The sequence below is a fragment of the Triturus cristatus genome, chromosome 5_2, assembly GCF_964204655.1.
Source record: "Triturus cristatus chromosome 5_2, aTriCri1.1, whole genome shotgun sequence".
In the NCBI taxonomy this organism is placed as follows: Eukaryota; Metazoa; Chordata; class Amphibia; order Caudata; family Salamandridae; genus Triturus; species Triturus cristatus.
This window is the reverse complement of record NC_140588.1, coordinates 1,069,440,713-1,069,463,817: the sequence shown is the minus strand read 5'-3', so window position 1 is coordinate 1,069,463,817 and position 23,105 is coordinate 1,069,440,713. Positions and strand designations below refer to the sequence as shown.

General features: G+C 49.0%; 1 protein-coding gene across 3 annotated transcripts in view; it reads right to left on the bottom strand.

Annotated features, from left to right (window-relative positions):
- Positions 1–23,105, bottom strand: part of LOC146829685 (arf-GAP with Rho-GAP domain, ANK repeat and PH domain-containing protein 1-like) — a 399,658-nt gene that overhangs the window by 112,348 nt on the left and 264,205 nt on the right. For all 3 annotated transcript variants that reach the window (XM_085608376.1, XM_085608375.1, XM_085608377.1), the window contains one exon: positions 13,522–13,704. In XM_085608376.1, coding sequence (XP_085464502.1) covers positions 13,522–13,704 — 183 coding nt within the window. The remainder of the gene's footprint in view (positions 1–13,521; positions 13,705–23,105) is intronic.

Sequence of the window (23,105 nt, the reverse complement as noted above, 5' to 3'; positions counted from 1 at the left end):
ACTTGAGAAAGGCTTTGCCGAAACGAGTCATTTATGGGCACAATAAACTCTTTGTGCTGTTCTTTGGTGTGCCGCTGTTTTCCTTTGGGATTGCCCCGAGATACTCACTATGTATACATATATATATCTATGTATGTATAGCTATATACATATTTATTCATACATACATAGCTATACATACATACACACATACATATGCATATGTATGTGTATGTATGTATGTATGTATGAAGGATATCTATCCATCTATGTATGTATGTAGTTATATATATATAGATTTAGAGAGGAGGTATCTAAGGGACAACTACTGTGAAGATAATATATATTGTTTATAACTAATGTTTACGATCTCACAGGACTCTCGCAAGAACGTGAATAGTAAAAAGGGATAGATGAGTTCTCAATCCACTCTATCAGTAGGAATGCATATCGAGGCCCTTGGTTTTGGGAGGACGTTTGTAAGAGATAAGTACTGTAATGATTAGAAGGTTTTTTTTTTTTTTAAAACATATTCTTTGTTTATTTTGGGGGATATGCAGCTGATAAACACTCATGTTAAAAGGTTTGGAAAACACTAAAAAAACACCACTGAAATCCACACAAAAAGTAAACACTGAAAACAGGACAGCCTAACCATTTTATTGGGTAAGAATCCGTTAAAATGTTATTGGGGTAAATGCCTGAGTGCTTGTACCATCTCTTGTCAAACACCTGCAAATTGAATTCTCATTTTCTATTGGCAGCACAAGTGACAATCACCCAGAAATGGTAGCATTCTGACCTCCTGAATAAGGATCTGCGGTTGTCAAATGTCTGGCGCCTCTATGCCATGAAGGTGTTGTTGGTGACAGATGGCTATAGATTTCAACACTTTGAAATTATACGGGCCCCTTTAAAACAGCTAATTTGTGTAACAAATATCCATGATGATTCTGACATTAAATCCTCTGTACTCCACATCCTTCCCAAATGCCCTTATGTAGTACATGTCTGGAATAAACAACAATGGGAATGGAATCTCTACCCCGAGATAACAATGATGCCTGAGCCCCACCCCAGACCCATTCTTTTAATGCTCTTCACCACTTCTAAGTTGTGATCTGTCTTGGAATTCTCTCTGGCTGCGCCTCTGGTTGACAATGTAGACTTTTTTTTTTTTTTTAAAACCTTTATTGTATACGTCAATGTGTACACAGCTTGTTACCTACATCCTGCATTGGTACAGGCCGGTAGCGATAACTCAGCATATAGAGTGATAGGCATTATAGGGCAAGTATCGACCAATTAACACAGCTCTTATGCCTACAACCCTTAAGGGCCGGCAGCAGAATAAGAATAGTAGGCTACTCATGTAAGAAGCGAATGCATAATATAAAGCCAGAAGAGGTCAGCCAAGGAGTAGTCCAGGTTACTTTCATTTATATTAACTAACTGAAAGAAAACACAACATCAGCACCCTCCCAGGGTGTGTCCACCATACACAGTATGTGGAATGCCGTATCTTACAGCACGGGGCTACGGCGCCGCGCAGCGCACCGCGGAAGAGAGTAGGAGCATGAAGTGGCGCAACGCAGCCCCGGCACGCAACGCCGCTGCTCTGGGAGGGGGGGGGGGGTGGGTATGAACCAGTCAGGAAACCAAGAAAGTGGAGTTACCATCTAAGATGCCATGCCATCTACCCTAGCAGGGAACAAGGGTCCCCGGACCCTGGAGCCAGGGGGGAACGCAGAGCCCCCGCCCATCTCCCCCGAGTCTCAGGCCTACGACGCGTGAATGCTCCGGAGAGCATGCAGCCGATCAGGATGTGTCAAGAAGCACCGCGTGAGGTGCGCACCAGGAGGAAGGGGGGCAAGCGGGGTGAGGAGATGCAGCAGTGAGGAACGCCCTTGGGGCTAGGCGCAGGTCAGCTCGAAGCGGGCGGGCAATCCCCCCCCCGAATCCTCGCGCGGGTTTCCTCCCGCCTCAGTTGAGTCCGGAGAGCGTAGAAGATATGCCTTGAGGGGCCCCCATAAGTCTTTGGGACGAGACTTGCGGGGCAACAGGTCCGCGTAATTATGAAGTTGTTCCTGCCAGGTCGACATCGTCGACAGCCAAGTCTTAAATTTGGGTGCTCGTCCTCGTCCCCACCTGCACGCCACGTGTCGCTTAGCCAGCAAGAGCCCCAGCGCGAGGAACCTCCAATGTGTCTTTAGCGCGGGGCAGGATCGGCCAAGGAGGGCAATGGCAGGGCAGGGCGCTATGTCCATCCCGACCATCACGGAAAGGGCAGCGAACACCTCAGTCCAGTACGTAGCCACTGCACGGCAGGACCACGCCAGGTGCATGAAATCTGCACCCGGCTCCCGGCACCGCTGACAACGGTCGTCATCCCGGAGTCCAAAGCGATGCAATTTGGCAGGGGTGTAATAAAGGCGATGCAGAAATTTATAATGCACCAAGCGGAGACGCGCATTGCCCGTCACCGCAGTGATGTGGGAGCAACTTTCCTCCCACTGGTCGTCCGACATGGGATCACCCAGATCGCTGTCCCAATCCCTCCGCGCCCTGAGCGAGGGGGGTGTGGGAGCCGCCTGCACATGTGTATATAGCAGAGAGACCACATGCGTCGGGGCAGGTGTCCGGAGCAGAGCGTGCAGTGGTGCCACAGTCTCCGGCTCAGCAGGGAACTGCGGCGTGACGGCCCTGATATTTTGCCGAAGGCGAACGTAAAGAAATGTGTCCATTGCAGACGGGGTAGCGTCTCCAAAAAAGTGTGCCGCCGTTCGAAAGCTCCCCTGATAGTATAGATCTCCCCACATGTGGATCGCCAACCGCGTGAGCATTCGGCGTCCCAGCTCCTCGCAGGTGACACTCAGTCTAGGATCATGTGCCAGGACCATGCGGGGAGAATAGAGAAATTTGACATCCATGTAATCCGCCAAGCGCCGCCAGGCCTGCACTGTGCAATCGACCGTAGTGGGGTCGCGAGTCCCCGGCTGAACCGCCGTGTATAGATATCCCGATGGTTGCGCAGGTCTCATGAACCCATCTTCAACTGCAAGGTGGGCCATAAGGGGGGGGGTGGAGCCAGTAAACCGCGAAATGGCCTTGGGCGCAGTCATAATATTTCTGAAAATTCGGGACGTCAAGCCCTCCCTGATGAAAGGGTAACATTAGTGTCCTTAGTCCAATCCGGGCTTGTTTCCCACCCCAGATTAGCCGAGAAATCTGGGAGTTCAGGTCCTTGAAAAAGTAAGCCCCCGGGTTATAGGGGATGTTGGTGAATAGGTATAACAATTTAGGAAGCACCACCATCTTGATCAGGGAGATGCGTCCCGCCATGGACAGAGGGAGGTGGATCCATTGTGTGATTTGGTCCGTGAGTCTATCAAGGACAGTCCCGTAGTTAGCCCTTAACATGGTTTCCTTGTTCCTGGTCACCCGAACCCCCAGATAAGTGAGCTCGTCCGATTCCCACACCAAGGGATAGTCCAACGGGAAACGCGTAGTACTGTCAGTTAGGGGGAATAAAGCAGACTTCGCCCAGTTAATTTGTATGCCCGCTATGGCTCCGAGTTTAGTCACCTCCCGCAGCAGTGGGTTAAGATTTTCTTGCGGCCTGTGGACGAACAGGGTCATGTCGTCGGCATATAACGCGATAAGGAGTTGGCGCTCCGGATAAATAAGGGAGCGGTGTTTGTGGTGTTGGCGTAGTTTGGCCGCCAGCGGCTCTATGGCAATGGCAAATAAGGCGGGAGAGAGGGGGCATCCTTGTCGGGTGCCTCAGTGGATAGTAAAGGGAGCAGAGCGGGACCCATTCAGCAGAACCGTGGCCTGAGGATGTCGGTATAACAACCGGATCCAGTCTAGGAAATTAAAGGGCACACCCATCCGTTCCAACAAGGCCAGAAGGTAGTCCCACTCCAGGGTATCGAACGCCTTAGTGGTGTCCAGGAAAACCGCCGCGGCTTCACAACTGGGGTCGATGTCTTGCATCACCGCTTGTAGGGTGCGCAGATTGTGGGATGTCGCCCGGTTGGGGACGAATCCGGCCTGGTCGGGAAGGACCAGACGCTCCATAAGCAGATTGAGGCGCGTAGCGAGCACTTTAGCTAGGATCTTGCTATCCGTGTTCAATAGGGAGAGGGGCCGATAAGAGTCGCAATGCTCCGGGGGCTTACCCGGTTTCAACAGAGATGTGATTAGGGCCTCGCGCATCGTTCCCGGCAGGATACCCTCCTCAAGGGCGGAATAATACACCCTCTTCAGTATAGGGGCAAGAACATGAATGAAGGCCTTATAAAAGTCTATCGGCAAGCCATCCGATCCCGGCGCCTTACCCGACTTCATAGACATGATCGCCTCCTTTATCTCATCAAGTTCTAGTTCGTGGTGCAGGAATTTCTGCTGGGATGGGCCCAGCCATGCTATCGCGGTGTCTTCCAGGTAGTCCTGCAGGACTATCGGGGTGGTCCTTTGAGAAGTGTATAAGCCTACGTAATGGTCGGTAAGGACTTGAAGCTGGGCCGACAGGTTCCTCTGTGGGACACCCTGGTCATCCAGAAGGGAAGACACGTAATTTCGATATCTAGGAGGACGGACCGCAACGGCCAATGCTCTGCCGGGTCTGTCTCCCTCCCCATGTATCTGCGCCACGTAAGGCTTCCCTAGAAATTTGCACTCTTTGGCGGCCGCGTCAGTGTATTCGGTCACTTTTTCCCTGAGACGTGCCGCGACCGCGCGATCATGTGGGGCCTGTGCCATTTCTTGTTCCAGGAGGAGCAGTTCAGCTTCGCGTTTGCGCACGTCTCCGCGCAGAACCTTAAGAACTCCCCCGCCGCTCGCAATGCACCACCCCCGAACGGTAACCTTGAAAGCCTCCCACACTGTAGTGAATTGGGAAACAAAGGCAGCATTACGGTCAAAGAATTCTGTCATGTCATCCTCCAGGTCTGCCATAAAGGCAGGATCCGAGAGGTGCGCGGGGTTGAGACGCCAGCTCAGGTATGGGGAGGTATCAAGGGGAATGTGGATCGACAATAAGACAGGGGAGTGATCGGAGAAAGTCCGGGCTAGGTGACGTGCCCCGGTCAGCCACGGGGCAGTGCCCGCTGAGAGGAAAATATAGTCGAGACGAGCCCATGTAGAGTGTACCGCGGAGTGATGCGTGCCCTGTCGAAGTGTCGGGTGGAGGTGTCGCCACGAGTCTACCAGCCTGTGTTCGTCCGTTAAGTATGCCAAATTGCGCTGGGTTTGCGAGTTGTGTGATGGCTGTGGGTGCGACCTGTCCATCGCGGGTCTAAGGGCGGTGTTGAAGTCTCCCCCCCAGGATGACATGAGGGATACCCAACGCGTGTATCTTCCCCCACAGATTCAGAAGCGGTGCAGGGTCATCCACGTTGGGGCCGTAGTAACATGCAAACAGTATGGTGTGTGAGTGTAGTGTTCCCCAGATCATGCAGTATCTGCCACACGTCCCCACCTCAGTACCCGCTGGTATAAACCCCACCCCCCGCCGCACCAATATGGTCACCCCTCTCGCATAAGTCGAATAAGATGAAAAGACCCTGCATGCAGCCCACCGCGATGCAAAGGGGGGGCTCCCACCCGGCCGCAAGTGCGTCTCTTGAAGCATGGCAACAGATACTTTATGTCTATCTAGGTAGCCCAGGACCTGACGACGCTTTCTCGGGTCATTCAGCCCCCGCACGTTCCAGGAAACTATCTGAAACTGCTGCGCAGGCTCAGTGTTCTCTACGCTCCCCATGGATCCAGGCCCCACAGCATCTGACCGGAATACATAGCATGGGACAAATCCCAGCAAGCATGGCAACGATATGAAAGGACATTCCTGGGGACAACTTCAAATACCCGCCCCCACCCCTTCGTAACTAGGGAGTTCGTAATAGGAAATCGAAAACAGAATACATGCCCACCCACGCCGGCAACCCCAACTGGCCGGGAATAAGGACCCCACCCTGCCCACCCTGCCCACCCATTCCCAAACAAAACCACCCCAACTAAAAAAACCTGTAGAGCAGCATCCCCTACCCCGCATGGGGGGGGGGGTGTAAAGGGGTTCGCCCGAAGGGGGGATAGTGCCCAGGGGGCGCCCAACCAGCCTCCCATCTCCCTACTTACTCCCACGAGAGCCAGATAGCTAGTCCAGCCTCTCAATGTGGGACGGAGATGGGTAACCGGACAAGTACATCTACAGTGACCAGCCCAAGCAGTAACAACATTAGAGGGTTACCTCACCGGGATGTGTAGCAGTTCAAGCAGATATATGTGGCAGTGGCACATAAGAATGTCAGTGTCACTACGGCGGGAGGGGTCAATCCTGCTGTGCCATCAGAGAGGGCGATCTAGAACGGTGTTGTCCATCTCTGTCTCGAGCATTGTCTCTCTCTTGTGGCTTTTAAGAAAGTCTTCCACCTGCTGAGGCTGCTGAAAGAAGAGTTGTTTACCACGGTGTGTTATTTTCAATTTCGCTGGATACAGCATGGCGTAAGGTATTTCCTGTGCTTGCAGTTTCTTCTTGACGGCAGAGAATTTACGTCGGGACTCCTGGACAGTGGTGGTGAAATCGGGAAAGAAGGATAAGGTTTCATTGCCGTAGCGCACGGCGCCGATTTCCCGCGCCCGGCGCAGTACGGCATCTCTGTCCCTGTAGTTCAGGAATCGAGCGATGATGGGCCGTGGGAGAGCCCCAGGGGGAGGACGGGCGGCCAAGGATCTGTGTGCCCTCTCCACGATAAGGTGTGGGGAAAAGGAGTCCCTTCCAAAGAGCTCAATCACCAGGTTTTCCACAAAGGTCTCAACCTTCCCGGTATTGGTGGATTCCGCAAGGCCTAGAATGCGAACGTTATTGCGTCGGGAACGGGCCTCCAGGTCCTCATTCTTGTCAGCGATGATTTTGAGGAGCCTGTCCATTTGTGTCAGCTGTTTGCCCGAGGCGGCCGCGCCGTCCTCAAGGGAAGATATTCGTTCCTCAGTCTCCTGGATACGGGCGTCATGCTGATCTAGTTTGGCTACGACCCCATCCAGTCGGGCATTCATGGTGTCGATTTTGGAGTCGATGGAGGAGAGGCTTTGTTTCATGCCCAGCAGGAGGGACTTCCAGTCCTCGTCTGGGGCCTCGGAGCACGAAGGTCCCCCCCCGCGCCTCCCGACGGAGGGGGTTTTTTTTTGGGCCTCATAGGGCAGTTTGGACTGACGTGTTTCGCTGCGGCCCATAGCGCGATGAGGTGTCGACCCCTCCGCTAATCCTTCTATTCCGCCAGGGGGGGGGGAGGCCCGGCCAGGACCCAACAGGGAGAGCCCTCCGTCCCCAGCAGGCCAGGCGGCGATCAAGCCCGGCCCCAAAGCAACAGGCAGGCGACGGGGGTCCGAAACCGCCCAGGCAGGTGTCCGGTGGGGTCAGTGGCAGCCACGCAAATGAGGGCGAGGGGACCAGGACAGCAGGGGACGCCGCGGGCCCAGCCGGTAGTCCGGGGCGCAGCCCGGGCCAAATCCGAGTGTGTAGATCCTAAGGCCCAGGGGCAGACAGCAGCATGTCCAGGGTCCCGCCGCACCTCAGACGGGGGGCACCAGCGTCCGCAATACGGGTCGGAGGCTCAATGGGAGGAAGGGTCCTAGCTCAGCAGGGGTCCATGCAGCCAGCCCAGGCGGCCGGACACCCCCGTAGTTCCCGCGACGTGGTCGCTCCTCAGGGTCCGCCGCTCACCCAAGGACGATGTGTAGGGAGGTTGTAGTGAATGGGGGGGCACCTTCCACGCCTCAGAGGGGGGGGACCAACACAGGCCACGGAAGTGTCCTTGGCCTCGATTAGTGTGAGGCAGTGGGGGTTATGAGGGTCCAAAGAGCCCGGGGGGGGGGGCAACACGATGCAGCAGGCCGAACAGTCAAGTTGGCGGCCAGGACGCGGCCCCCTCACGGGGGTCTACCGCGCTCCTCAGCCCACGAGTCAGTAGCAGCGTCGCTCCTCCCCACCAGCGGCAGGCAGCGTAGGGTCCGGGGCTCCCCCCCCCCCCCGGGCCCGCGGGGGGACTGACAGCAGGCGAGCCCGTTCGGAGCGAATGGGTCCAGCGCAGCTGGGCGCAATGTCGCACGGCGCGGGAGAATACCTCCGGGATGGGGGAGCCTCAATCAGCGGTCCGGAGCGGTCGCCAGCGGCCGGTAAGAATCCTCGGCGCGTCCCGTTCTTCAGCTCCCTTCACCCCGGCTACAGCCAGGCAGCAGCGTCCTAGGCAACCCGGTGTCCCCTCCGCAGTAATGCAGCGTCCCCAGCGGGTCTCCGCCCCCTCAGTCAGAAGCAGGCCTCCGATCCCCGGGGTCTCCCAGCAGACAGCAGCCGACCCGGTCAGGTCTCGCGCCGGGGTCTTCCTCCGCCCCTCAGCACACCCGCGAGTATCTCGGCTCGTCCGGGTGTGAGCGCTCCGCTTTTAGCACCGTTGGGTTCCGCAGGTTCTCACCCGTGCAGCGGTGAGGGTTGTGGTAGGAACAGGCCGGTCAGGATGGCTTGAAGGATGGTGATAATGCCCGGTCGGGCAGGAGCCTCACTACAGTGCGGCCATCTTGGTTTAGCGCCACCTAGCGCCCCAATGATTAGAAGGTTAAATCTTTTTTTTATTTTAAAACTTTGTGGTCTCGCGAGACTCTCACAGAGTCGCGAAAAGTAGGAAGGTGATGTTAGAATACACTCTGCTATGGACACTTCTTACTGTATGAAGCAGTCTTACTGGAGATGGGGTTTATCAGACTACTATGTATGCTCACTGATTTGAGAAGAGTTGCGAGTCGAATTAAAGCTCATCCAAACACCCTACTATGCACACCCATCATCTGAGAGAGAGGTCTGAAAGGAGAGCCCAGACGCACCCCACACCCTACAATGCATACCAATCATTACAGAGAGAGGTCTCAGCAGAGCGGCTAGTCCCACCACATACCCGTCATCTGAGAGAGAGGTCTGAAAGGAGAGATCAGTTCCCCTCCACACCCTACTACGCATACCAATCATTACATGTTGCATTTTATTTCACAATAAAATAGTTTTAATATTGTTTTAATAAAGTTTTGCATTTTTTCCTATAGTTTACTATAGGGAAATCTCCTCTTTGATGGGTGAGCCCTCTGCCTACTTGTAAAAAGTAAACTGACGTAACTTTACACTCATAATTCCTGTACTAACAGGCAACACCACCTGTTCTGTTGGGGTGGAGAGATGTAAGTTGGCACCAAGTAGTAAATTTACACTCAAAAATAGTAAATAAAAAAAAAATTAAGTTATTAGTAGGTGCGGTAGTAAATGTACATGAGTAAATCTATACATGTAAATTTGCCTCTCTGAATAGCGCCCTATAGGTTCCATGCATGGTCAGGTACAATAATCATTGGACCGGTGCTAGTCTGCTTTTGGGAGCATGAGAGGGGTAAGGGAACACGCCCCTGCTCAAACATTTGGCTTCCTGAGGCCGTCTGGGGGTAGGCGGCATCTGGACCCTTAAAAGACTGTATAGTTTCTGCTCAGGTTGCTCTTCGGCTTCTTCCTGCTCCTGAGGTGTACTTGTAAAGCATTAGGCAGTATTCCTGCCTACAAAACGGTCCTTGGCAAATAGTCATGTCACCAACACCTATTCTTGCCCATTTGGCAGCATGTGAATGGACGCCATTTTGTTTGGCAGTCTAGTTTCTTTTTTTGTCCCAGCCCTAGTATTGAATGAGGCTCGGTGCACTGACGCGTTAGACAGGCTGGGAGTCTCTTTTGATTTTATGTGTTTTTAACTTGCTGAATTTGCACGTAAAATAACGTCTTTTGCTAACCCTTGGTTTGACTTTGCGCATATTTTAGCTGCTATCGCATATTTTAAATCGATATAAAGAGGGAGAATCCATTTTTTTATTTCATTTCATGCTGCTCGGGGGAGCCTTTTATCTGATGGGTGCTATTTTTCGGGGACAGTTGTCTCCCTGGCCGTGTTAAATGCCAGCAAACTCCCAGTAGCACACGAACGGATGCCATTTTTTTTGGCAGTCCTCTTTCTTTTTTTGCCTCAGTATATAATGAGGCTAGGTAGCGGATGCGCTACTGGCACACCAAAGCCTGTCTGCACCCGTTCGTGTCCGGCCGGAGTCAGGACCCCTGCCCGTTTTGTCCTAGGTAGAATAAAATACTCCTCAGAGGCTATTAAATGCCTTAACCTCCTGACCAGTGAAGCCTGTTGCCACTTCCTGGACCCAGTCAATACACTTAGAACCTGCCTCATTTGCAACTATACTTTTAGATCTGCTGTAGCAAATGCGATAGACGAGCCATCCATCATTAGCAATCAGGCCCAGACTGTTCTTAGTAAGCCAGAACCCCTTTAGCACATTTTCTTAATCAGTTTCATGTCCCTCCCAAAACACAATTCAGAATTGTTAATCTTTTTAGATGACAATCACCCAGAAGCCCATTTCCTAATGGAAACATGGCTTAAAGACGACAGTTGGCCAGATATACAAAAGTAGCACTTCGCCCGGCTACTCAATGGCAAGAATCGACCGGGCTGATAAGAGGGGCAGGGGAGTGGCCATTAGCTTTAATATCAATCTTGATTGTAAGTTCACGCCAGTCTTAATCTCAGGTTGCGAAATTCTCTTATTCTCTATTAAACTTTTTCGGGATTGCTCGCTTAACGTCCGCCAGGGCCTGCCTCCGAGTTCATTCAGGCTATGCCTGACAACATAGCCTAAAACTTTACGTTACTGGGCGAACTGAATATTCATCTCGATGATAAAAAATGTACTTAGGGTACAAACAACCGACAGGACCAATCAACGATTCAGCTCTACCAACTTGTTACGTTCCCCACACATAATAAGGGCCACATATTAGATCCCATTTTTACCAACATTCCTACCATGACCGTAAAAGCCCCCATGCAAGTTACTTGGTCGGATCCCTTTTGATTCAGTTTTCCATCTCAAAAACAGAAGAACTTAAATCTAAGATACAACAATCGAGCTGGGAATTGGCCTTGTGCAACTCCATTCCGAAACTAAATGAATACATCTCCACATCCTATTCAATCTTCAAGGAATAGGTCAGTACTGCGTTAGAGGTGTTAATCCCCTTAAAAACCAGCTAGATATCCTGGTCTAGGGACAATGCTAAGTGGCTCTCGCGTGAGCTAAGAGAACTATAAAAATATTGTAGAAGATGCAAAAGGAAGTGGGGGTGCCACTGTGATAACAAACCTATAAAGAAGCTTTGAAGAAATATCAAAGCGCCATCCGTAGAGCCAGGTTAGATGATTTTGCGGTCAGGATCAGTACGTCTTTCAAATCCCTCTAAGGAAATCTACTCAATCGTCAACTCCTTTTTAAAACTCAATACCTCAAGAGAAAGCCCTCCCCCCTCTGAGGAGCATTACAAGCAACTGGCTAGCTATTTTCTGGGAAAGGTCAGGCTCACTATGACATTTTATCAGAGAACACAGACAATAATGATAGAATTAATGACAACTTTATAGCCAAGAAATCCAAAGTTGAACTTTCAACCTTTTCCACAACTGAGCAAAAATGCTAACTTGACTATAGCTAATATGGTTCAATCCAGCTCCCCGATGGATCCCGCCTCTCAGATATCCTCCTAAAAAGGGAGGATGCCATTCTGTCAGTTTTGACAGACCTATAACTCATCCCTGGAGAACTGCTGTGTCCCTAACACGTGAAAACATGCTTTCATTCGCCCTTACTAAGAAACCTTCGCTAGTCCCTGATCTGATCAAAAACTACAGGCCTATTTCGCTACACACAGGTGTCAGCAAAATTTTAGAAAAGGTGGTATATGGCAACCTATCCGATTTTTGGGAATCCAATAACATACTGCACCCTACACAAACTGGTTTTCGATCTGGTTGCAGTAGAGAACACCACTCTTGATGGCCACAGAGGACCTTAAAAAAGGCCCTGGATCAGGGCGGAGCAGCTGCGCTTATTCTTCTTGATTTAATCGCAGCACTTGAGACAGTCTTCCACTCCGTCTTACTGTGTAGACTGGAAAAAGCAGGCATTAAAGGTAGCGCTTTGAAATAGCGGTCGTCTTTCCTAAACAGGAGCTTTCAGGTTAGCAAAGGGCCCTTTTCCTCTGCGTCATTGTCTAAAATGTGTTGGGCCGGCCACAGGGCTCTTCTCTGAGACCTACGCTTTTTAATCAGTATGTCTGCCCCTCATCTGACATCATTTGTTCCCTAGGTTTCACCATGGTGTCTTACGCAGACAATACACAGATTATTGTCTGTCACCCAATATATTAGCGACCAGCTGCCTTATGCTAAACAGACAAAATGGCGGTTATGATAATTGGGAAAAACTCGTCACTGTGGGATCAACTTTATTGGCCCCATCTCTAAGCAATCACCCACTTCCCAAACTAGAATTAAAAAGTCTGGGTTTCACATTGGACAAACATGACCTCCCAGGCAAAGACAGTTGTGGTTGCGTGTTTCGGCCTTGTCAGAGCTCTTAGAAAGACCCTGACATGGCTCCCCTAGAAAGCACACAGAACAGTGGTCCATGGTCTTATACTATCTTGCTTAGACTATGACAACTACATTATTTAGACAGCCCACTATCTGTCACCAAGAAATTGCAAGTCATCCAGAATGCAGCGGCTTGAATACTGCTGGGTATACCCAAAACCCAGTCAGCTTGCCAGGCTCTCACCACACTTCACTGGCTGCCAAAAAGTAAAATAATACTATTCAAAGCACTCTGTATTGCACACTGTGCAAACACAAGGTTGGCCCGCATATCTTTCGTAACCTCATTAATCCCTACAGTGCCAACAGAGAATTGAAATCAAACAATTTAGGTCTCCTTGCCGTCCTCAGAATCAAGAGCGCCAGAGGCGGTCGCCGATTGTTTGCTTATCTTGTTCCAAAACTCTGGAACTCACTACCGATCAACCTGAGGACAAACAACATTTTTTAAGTTGTAGAAAGCAACTCAAAACCCATTTATTGGCCAAAACAGCAAACTATCCTGCCCAACCTGTCAGCGCTGGGAAACCTGTTTTGGGTAGCCATGGGCTCTATAAAAACCCTTGAATTGAATTTCACGTATCTGACAGCATCTCGGTCTTCTGAATGTTGCCATACAAATTGCTGGGCCTGCTCCAATTCACCCCATTTTTTAACATAGACCCACACAACCCCCCTCTGTCCCTCTAGCTAGACTGGTGCTGCGTAGCTTCCAAGTTTTTTAATTTGCAAACATATATCTCACACTTTCTCATCACTCTGCTAGGCACTACGCCCAAGATAAGATGACCTTTCTGGTCACTCATACACAACACCAAAACATTTCCACATAGGATCACAACAAATAAAACACTCTGTCAGCTATGCACTCTCCCAGAGTGTAGCTTGGAAGCCACCTAAAACATGTTTGGCACCCCACATCAGGGTATTAAGTGCTTTAAAAATAATACAGTACAATACAATCTCACTGGGATGATGTCATCTATTGTGACCCAATCATAGCCTTCCATAATACCTCGTTCAGGTGCATCTGTTGCCCAAAAAGTTGATGAAACCTCCGGAACTTCCCCAGCCGGTACTTGTCGAATATGAACTGCTGCCGGTCCTCATGGGAGCTCCATGGATTGATCCTCTCACTGGGGGGAACATTGAAGGCCCAAATCTTGCAGGCTCCCTGGTTACCGACCTGCGTGAAGAGCTAGAAACAGCCAGGATGCAAAAATCAGCACAGGTGACTCCAAAAGTGCATGGTAGGGTGTTAATAATACTAGCACCTTCTGAGAGAGAGAGATAGAGAGATTTATAGCGATAGGGAGCAGAGACAGACAGCTAAGGATAGATAGATAGATAGATAGATAGATAGATAGATAGATAGATAGATAGATAGATAGATAGATAGATAGATAGATAGATAGATAGATAGATAGATAGATAGATAGATAGATCAAATTTGTGGTAGCGAGAGATAGAGACAGCAAGAGATGAAAAGAGCGACATAGAAGAAGAGATCGAGACAGAGAGAAAGCAAGAGAGTAAGAGAGGAGAGAAAGAAAGATATTTATTTATGTATATGCCTGGAGAAGGACAGCAATAGAGAGACAGGGTAAAAAAAAGACAGAGCAGGGGAAGTGAGAGATAGCAGGTACAGTGAGAAGAGAAAAGGATTTGGTGAGAAAGAGGAGAGAAATAGAAAGCTAGGAAAGAGAGAGAAGATCATAACAGGTGAGTTAAGGAGAGTGTCAACGAAAGAGAAGATGCAGCACTGCAGGGGGCGACTCAAGTTTTCATAATTTTCCCGACAGTGACCAGTTATCCTATTGTCTTCTACTAAATGTATGGCTTCCCCTTGTGAGGTTCTGTTCTCTCCTTGTTCCTCCTATCTGTTCCTTTGTAACACTCCCTCTTTGAACTTCCATCTCGCTAACCTTTTTGTAGGTTTCTGTTCTTCCTCCTGAAAAAAGTAGAGCAGGGAGTGCTTACCCTAGAATTAAAAGCAACCCCTTACCCAGACACCACAAACAGCACATTGACCTCTATGAATCACAAGCAAAAGCTTAACAAGAAAACCCAAAGCGTCCGACAGTTGGGAAGTGCAAGTGTCATTTTGACAAGGAAACAGAATCCCGACATTATCATGGAAACAAAGGAAACACCTTAAACTGATGCACAGAAACTTCTTACAAAGGAAAGGCCTAATTTAAAGTGAATTAACATCAAAATGTCAATTAATTCACAAAATACATGGGAATTGGCATAGGGTAATTTGAGATTGAGACCTATTCTATTTAATTAGCCAGAACCAGTTAAGGTATAGCACAAAACAAATTAATGCAGACAAAGGGTCATGAAGGCAAGGAAAAAACTATATGATCTCAAAGTATAAGTCAGTAGAAGGACTAAAATGAGGCCTGTCTCTAAATACAGCAAGGAAAAGCTTGGCTCATGTCCCAGAAACAGCATGTTATATAGTTTTCCAAACAGCAAAACTACACTGTCAGTATGAGGTGAAACAACTGTTACATCACAACATCCAATGGAAAATCAGAAAATGATCAGATGGAAAATGACTTTTGCTCCAATACTGATGAATAATCATGCATTCTAAAACTAGAGAAAACAAAACCGCATACAAACAAAACTGCTAGCAAGAGGAAGTGGCCCTGCAAGGATACACCTCAGCTTTGCCACTTTCTCCAGGGCATCAGGAACACGAAGAGGAATACACTGCACAGATACAACAAAACAAGACTTAAACTACTTCAATTAAGGGTGTTTTACAAAATGCTGAAGGACACCTTTTTAACTCATGTTGCACAGAATGAGCAACGAAAAATGTTCATTTGTAAATGTGCAACGCACAATAAATACAAGTGACTTTGAGGCATGACTAGGCCAAATTAAAAAACTATGTTGTGATAAATACAGTTCAATTATATTACTTATTATTCACTCATGTTAACTAAACGCACATAATTTGTTAATTTTAAACTCTTTTTGTCAGAAGCAACAAAATCCCTTACGGATCTGCCCTCAGTCCCAGCTGGGATTGAAATTTCAGCCGAAGACAAAGCCAAAGCTTCATGGAACACATCTAACTACCGATGGTCAAGAAGGAGGCTGTCCAACCCTGACCTCTGCTGCAAAGGTCACACACAAATATCATGCCTTAGACAAGGCAACTTTTATTACGCTTAGCGCTTTTCATTGGGCGCTCTCACCTCTTCAATGCTTATGCGCTATTCTCTTACAATCAAATGTTTTTAAATATAACCTTCCTGTTTTATAACATTTCTTTGTCATTTGTGTTAGCTTTACCCCTGGTTTTAGCCCACGCTCGCATACCTGCACTTTAAAATCTTCATAATCACCGCGGTTTCAGCGGATCTCCCTTGCGCGTTGCACCGGCTATCGCACGCCATCTTGGGGGTAGGAAGGGACGCTTTGCGGGCGCCATTCTGTTTAGCGCTCTAGTTGTCCCGCTGACGCGCTATACCCCTATATTGACCCCCTATGCATATGAGCAGCGTTTATGCGCAGCGGGAGCTCCGTCATCACACCGGAGTCACGCCAGAGTCCAGCCCGTCTGCGCCCGTCAGCGCTAAGGACGTGCTAGGACCTGCGCAAGGTAATATGTCTTTAGGAGATTGTGGTGAAAGAGATGGTAGTTATAGATACTCCCATCTTGAGTTAGCTGCCCTTAGACCCCCATGGTCATCGTGTCATTTCTCATTTTCCCCTGAGGCTCTCTCCGATGCCCCTTGTTTTTGCTGCTGTTTTAAAAGCTGTTCGCCACAGACCGAGTGTGCTTCTAATGCATGCCCCCCCATAGACTCTGCCCCTCCCTCTATCTTGGCAAGTGAAATCGGCTTTCTTATTAACGCTAGATCGCTGGTGAAGAATAACATCGCCTTTAGGGAGTTTGTCGCTGTAAGAAAGCCATCATGGGTTTTCATTACAGAAACTTGGGCCTCTGGGTCCTCTGGGCCCGATTTGGTGGATGCTATCCCGGAGGGTTATGCGCTGGCCAGGTCGGACCGAGTGGGTCGCAGGGGAGAAGGTCTGGGGATCCTTTATAAGAATTCTCATACCTGCCGTATTTCTATTCTATCAGTCCCCTTAGACCCTCATCAGGCTCTGCACTTTTTGATAACTTCCCCCTCCGCTGCTCCCTTTGCCGGCATATTGATCTATAGGCCACCAGGACCGAGAGTGGATTTCTGCCATTCTCTGTTTAAGCTCCTAGAGCCCTATTTTGGCTGCGCCCAACTTACTGTTCTGGGAGACTTAAATTTCCACCTTGAAAATCTAGACTCCAGGGAAACTCTTTCCCTTGTGGAGTCACTGTCCGCCTGTGGTTTTCAGCAGCTGGTCACCAGCGCCACCCACCGGGCAGGTCACATCTTGGATGGGGTGTTTTCTAATGATTCGAGGCTGACGACAGATGTCCCCGTACCATTGGCCTGGTCTGATCACCTAGCGGTTCCTCTGAAGCTTTTGGCCTCCTCAGTATATACGAAGTTGAGGGGTCCCAGCAAAAGAGAACCTAGGCGTAATTATGGGAATATCTCTAACGACACTCTTGTTCCCCTAATCTCCAACATAACAACTACCACACTAAAGGACGTCAACATAGAGGCGCTTGAATTGACTGCTTCTATTGCCCAGGCGGTGAATTTGCTGGCTCCGGTCTCTTCGTTACACGGCTAGGAAGAGTCCTTCGGCCCCCTGGTTCTCTGAGTCTCTGAGAGCTCTAAGACAAGGCTGTAGGAAGCAGGAAAGGCTGTGGAGGGCGAGCTGGGACTATCAGGAAAGGGAAAAACATAAACTCCTTCTTAAGGGATATAAAGCGGAGGTCATCAAAGTAAAGCAGGAGTACTTTTCCAATCTGACTACCTCCCTTACATCCCCTAGAGAACTCTTTAAAATTGCAGATTCTCTGTGTACTCTGCAAGTACCCGACCCTATCCCCAGCTCCCAGGATCTCTGCGATAAGATCGCCCAATTTTTCCACTCGAAAATAGCTGATATTTACTCGGCCCTTGAATTGCAAAGGGCTGCGTTGCCTCCCCTCCCTCTGGCCATACCTGTTGTGGGTGATGGAATGGTGGCCCCCCCTGCATGTTTGTCCAATTTTCCACTGCTCTCCTTGCAACAGCTTGATCTGCTTCTTAGCAAGACTAGGTCAGGGTCCCCTCTGGATCCCTGTCCTCTTAAAGTTTTTAAGGAATGTCGGAAGACTCTTTTGCCCCCGTTCCTGAGTATCATGAACCGGGCATTACAGGAGGGCACTTTTCCCTCTTTGTGGAAAAGTGCTGTGGTTAAGCGTCTCCTAAAGAAGCCAACTCTGGACCCTGAAATCCTGAAAAATTTCCGCCCGATTTCACTGCTTCCTGCTCCGGCAAAGATGCTCGAAACACATCTTAATGAGCATCTGACGGCTTTTTTGGACCTCTCGGGCTGTCTTGATCACTCCCAGCATGGGTTCCGGAGACATCATAGTACGGAGTCGGCCCTGACGGTAGTGTCTAATAACATCCGTAAGGAGGTCGATCAGGGCCATACCGCCCTTCTGGTCTTGCTGGACTTGACAGCCGCCTTCGATACCCTATCTCCCTTGGTTCTAATATCTCGCCTTAAGGAGATAGGAGTGGAAGGTTTGGCTTTGAGCCTTCTGTCCTCCTTCCTTGACCAGAAGGAACAGAGGGTTAAACTGGGTGAATACCTATCTCCATCCCTTCCTGTCCAATGTGGGGTCCCCCAGGGGTCGGCTTTAAGTCCTACCCTTTTTAACATCTATGTGGCCCCACTTGCTAAGTTAATAAGATCTTATGGGATGGAGGTGGTATCATATGCCGACGACACCCAGATTATGGTGTCCCTTCCCCATTCGGGCAGTACCTCCGCTCTCAGCTTCAGGAACTGCATGGAGGCAGTTTCTCAGTGGATGATCTACAATTCACTAAAGCTGAACGGAGAAAAAAACGAGGTTCTTATTTTTGGTGGAAATAGGGACATCTGGTCCTCTGAGTGGTGGCCCCCCCTCTCTTGGAGCGTGCCCTGGGCCCACGGACCTGGCTCGTAATCTGGGGGTTCTGATCGATCCTGCCCTCTCCATGTCGCAGCAGGTTAATAGGACCGTTGCTACTTGTTGGGGTATTATTAGAATCTTGAAGAAAATCAGACATTACTTGGCCCCGCATGCCCGCAAACAGATTGTTGTCGCACTGGTCGCCTCGCGGCTTGATTACTGCAATGCTCTCTATGCTGGCATAAATAAGGGCCTTGTGGCGCTTTTGCAAACAGCTCAGAATGCGGCAGCCAAATTTGTGCTTAATGCTCCCAGGATTTCCTCAGCTACCGGTGCCAGGAAGAGTCTGCATTGGCTCCCGATCCAAGACAGGATCATTTTTAAAATCCTCTGCATGACCTATGGTGCTCTATCCGGCGTGGGAGCTGAGGGGGTGAAGGACCTGCTGGTACCTTATGTCCCGGGCAGAAACCTTCGCTCCTCGAGAAAGAATTTGCTCTCAGTTCCCCGTTTTCGAAGAGTTAAGTGGGGAGGGAGGGCCTTTTCGTCTTTAGCCCCTAAACTGTGGAATACCTGCCCCTTTGAAGTTAAAACTCAACACACGATCGCTACATTTAGGAAGGCATTAAAGACGTGGCTCTTTGCCAAGGCCTACCCGTAGTTCTGGTTCCTGGTCTGTTTGATCTTTTTTTTTTTTGTTAGGCGCCTTGATGCCTTTTGGACTTAGTTGCGCATTAGAAGTTTTCCTTCATTCATTCATTCATTTATTCATGCGATCTGTGAACGGAGTGGGATCTGTCTAAGTCTATCATCAGCGCCAGCTTAACATGTAACAAATGCAAGTTTTCTCGCTCAACCTGAGCTCAGTGTAAGGTGGATGCAACCTTTGGAAGGAAACTCAGGCCAGGACAATGAACAACACCCATCATGCAGAAGAGGGCCCCGGCATAAAAGAGAAGCTAGTTCACCAATTCTGTATGCCAAAGTGGATCCCACATAGAATGCCACCTTCATGGTCAGGAACTTGAGGTCTAACGAGGAAGGGGACTCAAAAGGATGACCTTGTAATGGTCACAACACTAAAAGGTAGAAAGTAAGGAGGGCAAAGACGGTGGACCACATGACAGGGCAAAGGGAGGTGAACCACCAAAGTCTCCCCACCAGTCAGGCTAGCACAAGGATCTCAACATGTCTGCAAAGCAGCCCATTGAGCCCTCAATGGAGAGATGGAATGATTAAGCAAGAAATCACCCCCGGGAACTGAAGTGCAGAAGGGAAACCAAAGTCAAAGGGAGACAAAGACAGATCTGAGCACCACCTCAGGAATATTCCCCAATGACAAGCATAACACATATGTCAAGGTCTACAGGATGTCTGAACAGATTCTACTGGAAGAGGAGAACCAATGGGCAAAGAGGGGATGGGACTAAAGGTAGCCTCCAGGGTGGCAGTATTGACAGTGCTGAAAGGAAAAGAAACCGTGCCCTACGGGGCCAAAAGGAATCACAACAGTTGCATGCCCCTTCTCCTTCCATATCCATGTCAGCAAGTTGATGATCAACAGGAACTACGGGAAGCATGTAGGAGTCTCCACAGCCATTTCATAGTCAGAACATTGACCCTATCGACCCACCACCAAGGATCGAGAGTTGCAGCAGGGCAGCTGAGTGTTAAACAGGGATGTTAAAAGATCCAAAAAGAGGATTTAAACCTCCTGGAAATGTAATGGGAATATGGAGAGATCTTGAGAGGAAGCAGATCCCCTTCTCAGGTGCTACAACTGCATCTACTCTCCTTCGCAAACTGCATTGGCTTCCAGTGAAGCTTAGGGTCCATTTCAAAGGCCTCTGTATGGCCCATAAAGCACTTTTTGGCAATGCCCCGGAATATGTCAAACAGCGCCTAAGGAAGTATGTTCCCGGTAGGTCCTTACGCTCTGGGTCTGTCCCAAATCTGGTCCAACCCAGATTCAATCTAAAAACTAAAGGTGGTAGTGCTCTCTCAGTGCTCATCCCTCAACTTTGGAATGGTCTTCCTTCTAGCCTCAAGGAGGAATTTAACCTTCTTTCCTTCAGGACAAAATTGAAGACATTTCTGTCTGGTACGGTAACATCTTCGGTCTAATTGGAGTTGGCAGATGGTTGGGAGGCGGTACGATGTTGTTGGTCGTCTGTTTAGCGCTTAGAGACCAGTGGTGATAAGCGCTCTATAAGAACCATATAACATAACATAACATACAACTAGACACTGTATAAACAGGGAATAGTGTAGTCCACTAGTTACAGGAGATGAAATTCCACTCAGGAGCCCACCTGAACTACCACCAAACCCAAAGACTTGGAGTAAGTCTACCCCAGACAATTTATTTATGCTACCATCACAATATTGCCTGATTTCACCAGTGCCGGTCAACCCTGTATTTGAGAGCGGAAGGGTCATGGATCCCATACCACTACGGATAGTTCCCTCCAGTCGGAAGAATGTCGACTCTCTACTAGAGACCACTGGTCCAGAGTTGACAGATCTCCCAAAATAGCAGCCACCCAAAAGAGCAGGCATTATAGTCACTACCACTGGCAATCCCAGATGAAGAGGAAGCACACTAGGCAAAGACCGCAAATCCAACCACCACTAAAGAGAGTCCACACCTTCAGAGCCACCAGGACCAAGGCCTCAAAGTACGGAGATGCTGGAATCTAATGGGCATGGAGTTTCAAAGAAGATAGGACAAGCCAATGCTCCAGGTAAGTATAGATCCGGCTCCTTTGCAGATAAAGAACTGCCACCATCTTGGAGTAGCCAATGGAGCAACCATCTTGGTGAAGACTTGAGGTGCTGATTGGAGACTGAACGGAAGTACCTATAAATGAAATTACTTCCCTGGGCACAGAACATGAGGGACCATTAACGGGTGGTTGCCACTGGGATGTGAAAGTCTGCGTCCTGTATATTCACTGATACCATGATGTTCCTGAATGTCAACAGGAAGGTGATTTTTGAGTGTTTCTATTTTGTAAGGAGTCAACTTCCCCTAACGATTGACAGCCTTCAGGTATTTGAAAGTTCTGACACCCTTGCTGGGGACTAAGAAAATGATGGAATATATCTTCAACACTGGTTATTAGAAATAAAGTGGAACTGGAATTACAAATTTCTTTTGCAGCAGAGACTGTAGAGGTTGGGAAAATGTCACTCTTTTGTAGGTCACCATGACCACGTATGTCCTTGTCGAGAAAGCTATAAACGCGCTTGATATAATACAGTCAGTGTTTGTTCCTTTTAGGGAAATAAACTATTATCCTTAAATTCTGACAGAGAGGAGAACTTGATGATACATCCATTTCTGATCATTGCACAAAGAGTTACAAAGTGCCAATTGCGTCGTCGCATTGGAAAGTCTGGCCATCTCCGAAATAGTCAGGAATGCAGTTATTTTCCCGAAGCACCATGCCTCTGCTTCTGTAGAACTCATCCTTTCCCACTAAACCTGCAAAACAGAGACAGTGGCTGTTTATGCTTGGAAGGCTGGCAATAGGAAAATTGCTTCCCAGCCCTATAAAAAAGGAAGATGGCTGTTGTCTGAAAGAAGAGGATGGTTTCTTTTACTGAAAAAGTTTTTGCATCTTGCCCTCAATCTCCTCTCAAAAGAGATGAATCCCCTTAAAGACCAGGCACATGGCCTTTGATTTCTGGGCAGCACCGTGTGCCAGTCCTTCTGGAAAAGAAGTCCCACTAGCCTATGCAGAGGGACACACAAGATAACCAAAGGGAAATCCATTTGACATTCTATCCCTTCAAAAACAGCAGAACACTCTGCTCCTTCTTTTACCACCTTGAACAACTCCTTAAAGTCATTCGGTCAACAGAAGTTCATGCACTGGTGAGAGAAACTGCATAGGGACAGTTATTGTAACCGGTGGCCTTCTGCAGTGGACAGCAGACAGGTCGATATGGCTTCCCTTGGATGCACCGTTGGCATGTCACTGGTGCATCTGCGTATGTGGTATCAAGCGATTGACAGTGGAAGGATTCACAGGCCAGAGCTCCAAGTGCATTGGACAAAAGATGCAGAAAGACAATGCAGACGTTTATGAAGGTTTGTGGATGTACGTTAGATGCAGATACTAATCCAGACATGGAGACGAGTGTGCCCAGAATATCAGCTGCATGGCTGGAGATGTTCAAGCTCTTGGTACAATCTTCAGAATCAGAAGAGAGTCTCAACCCATAAATATGTTGAGCCCTCATCCACTTTAAAGACTGAGTCAGAAGACTAGACATCAGATTGTGAGATCGTCTGCCTCCATCTTCTTGGCAAGAACTCGGCTGGGTACTAACTTTACACCCTGGCCTTATGGTAGTTGTTAGCGGGTGGTGCACTTCTGAAGATGTGACGAGGGTTAGTTGGTGGTTGTGGTACTAAGACATGGCAGCAGGTCACTGTGGTGCATGATGAGGGACATTTAAAACGTGATCCTCCGTTGTTTGTGGTTTGTCAATCTGTCACTAAGCCACTAAGTAAAGATCGTAAAAATGCCTGTTGTGAGTGCCCCATGTGCGTAGGGGTACTC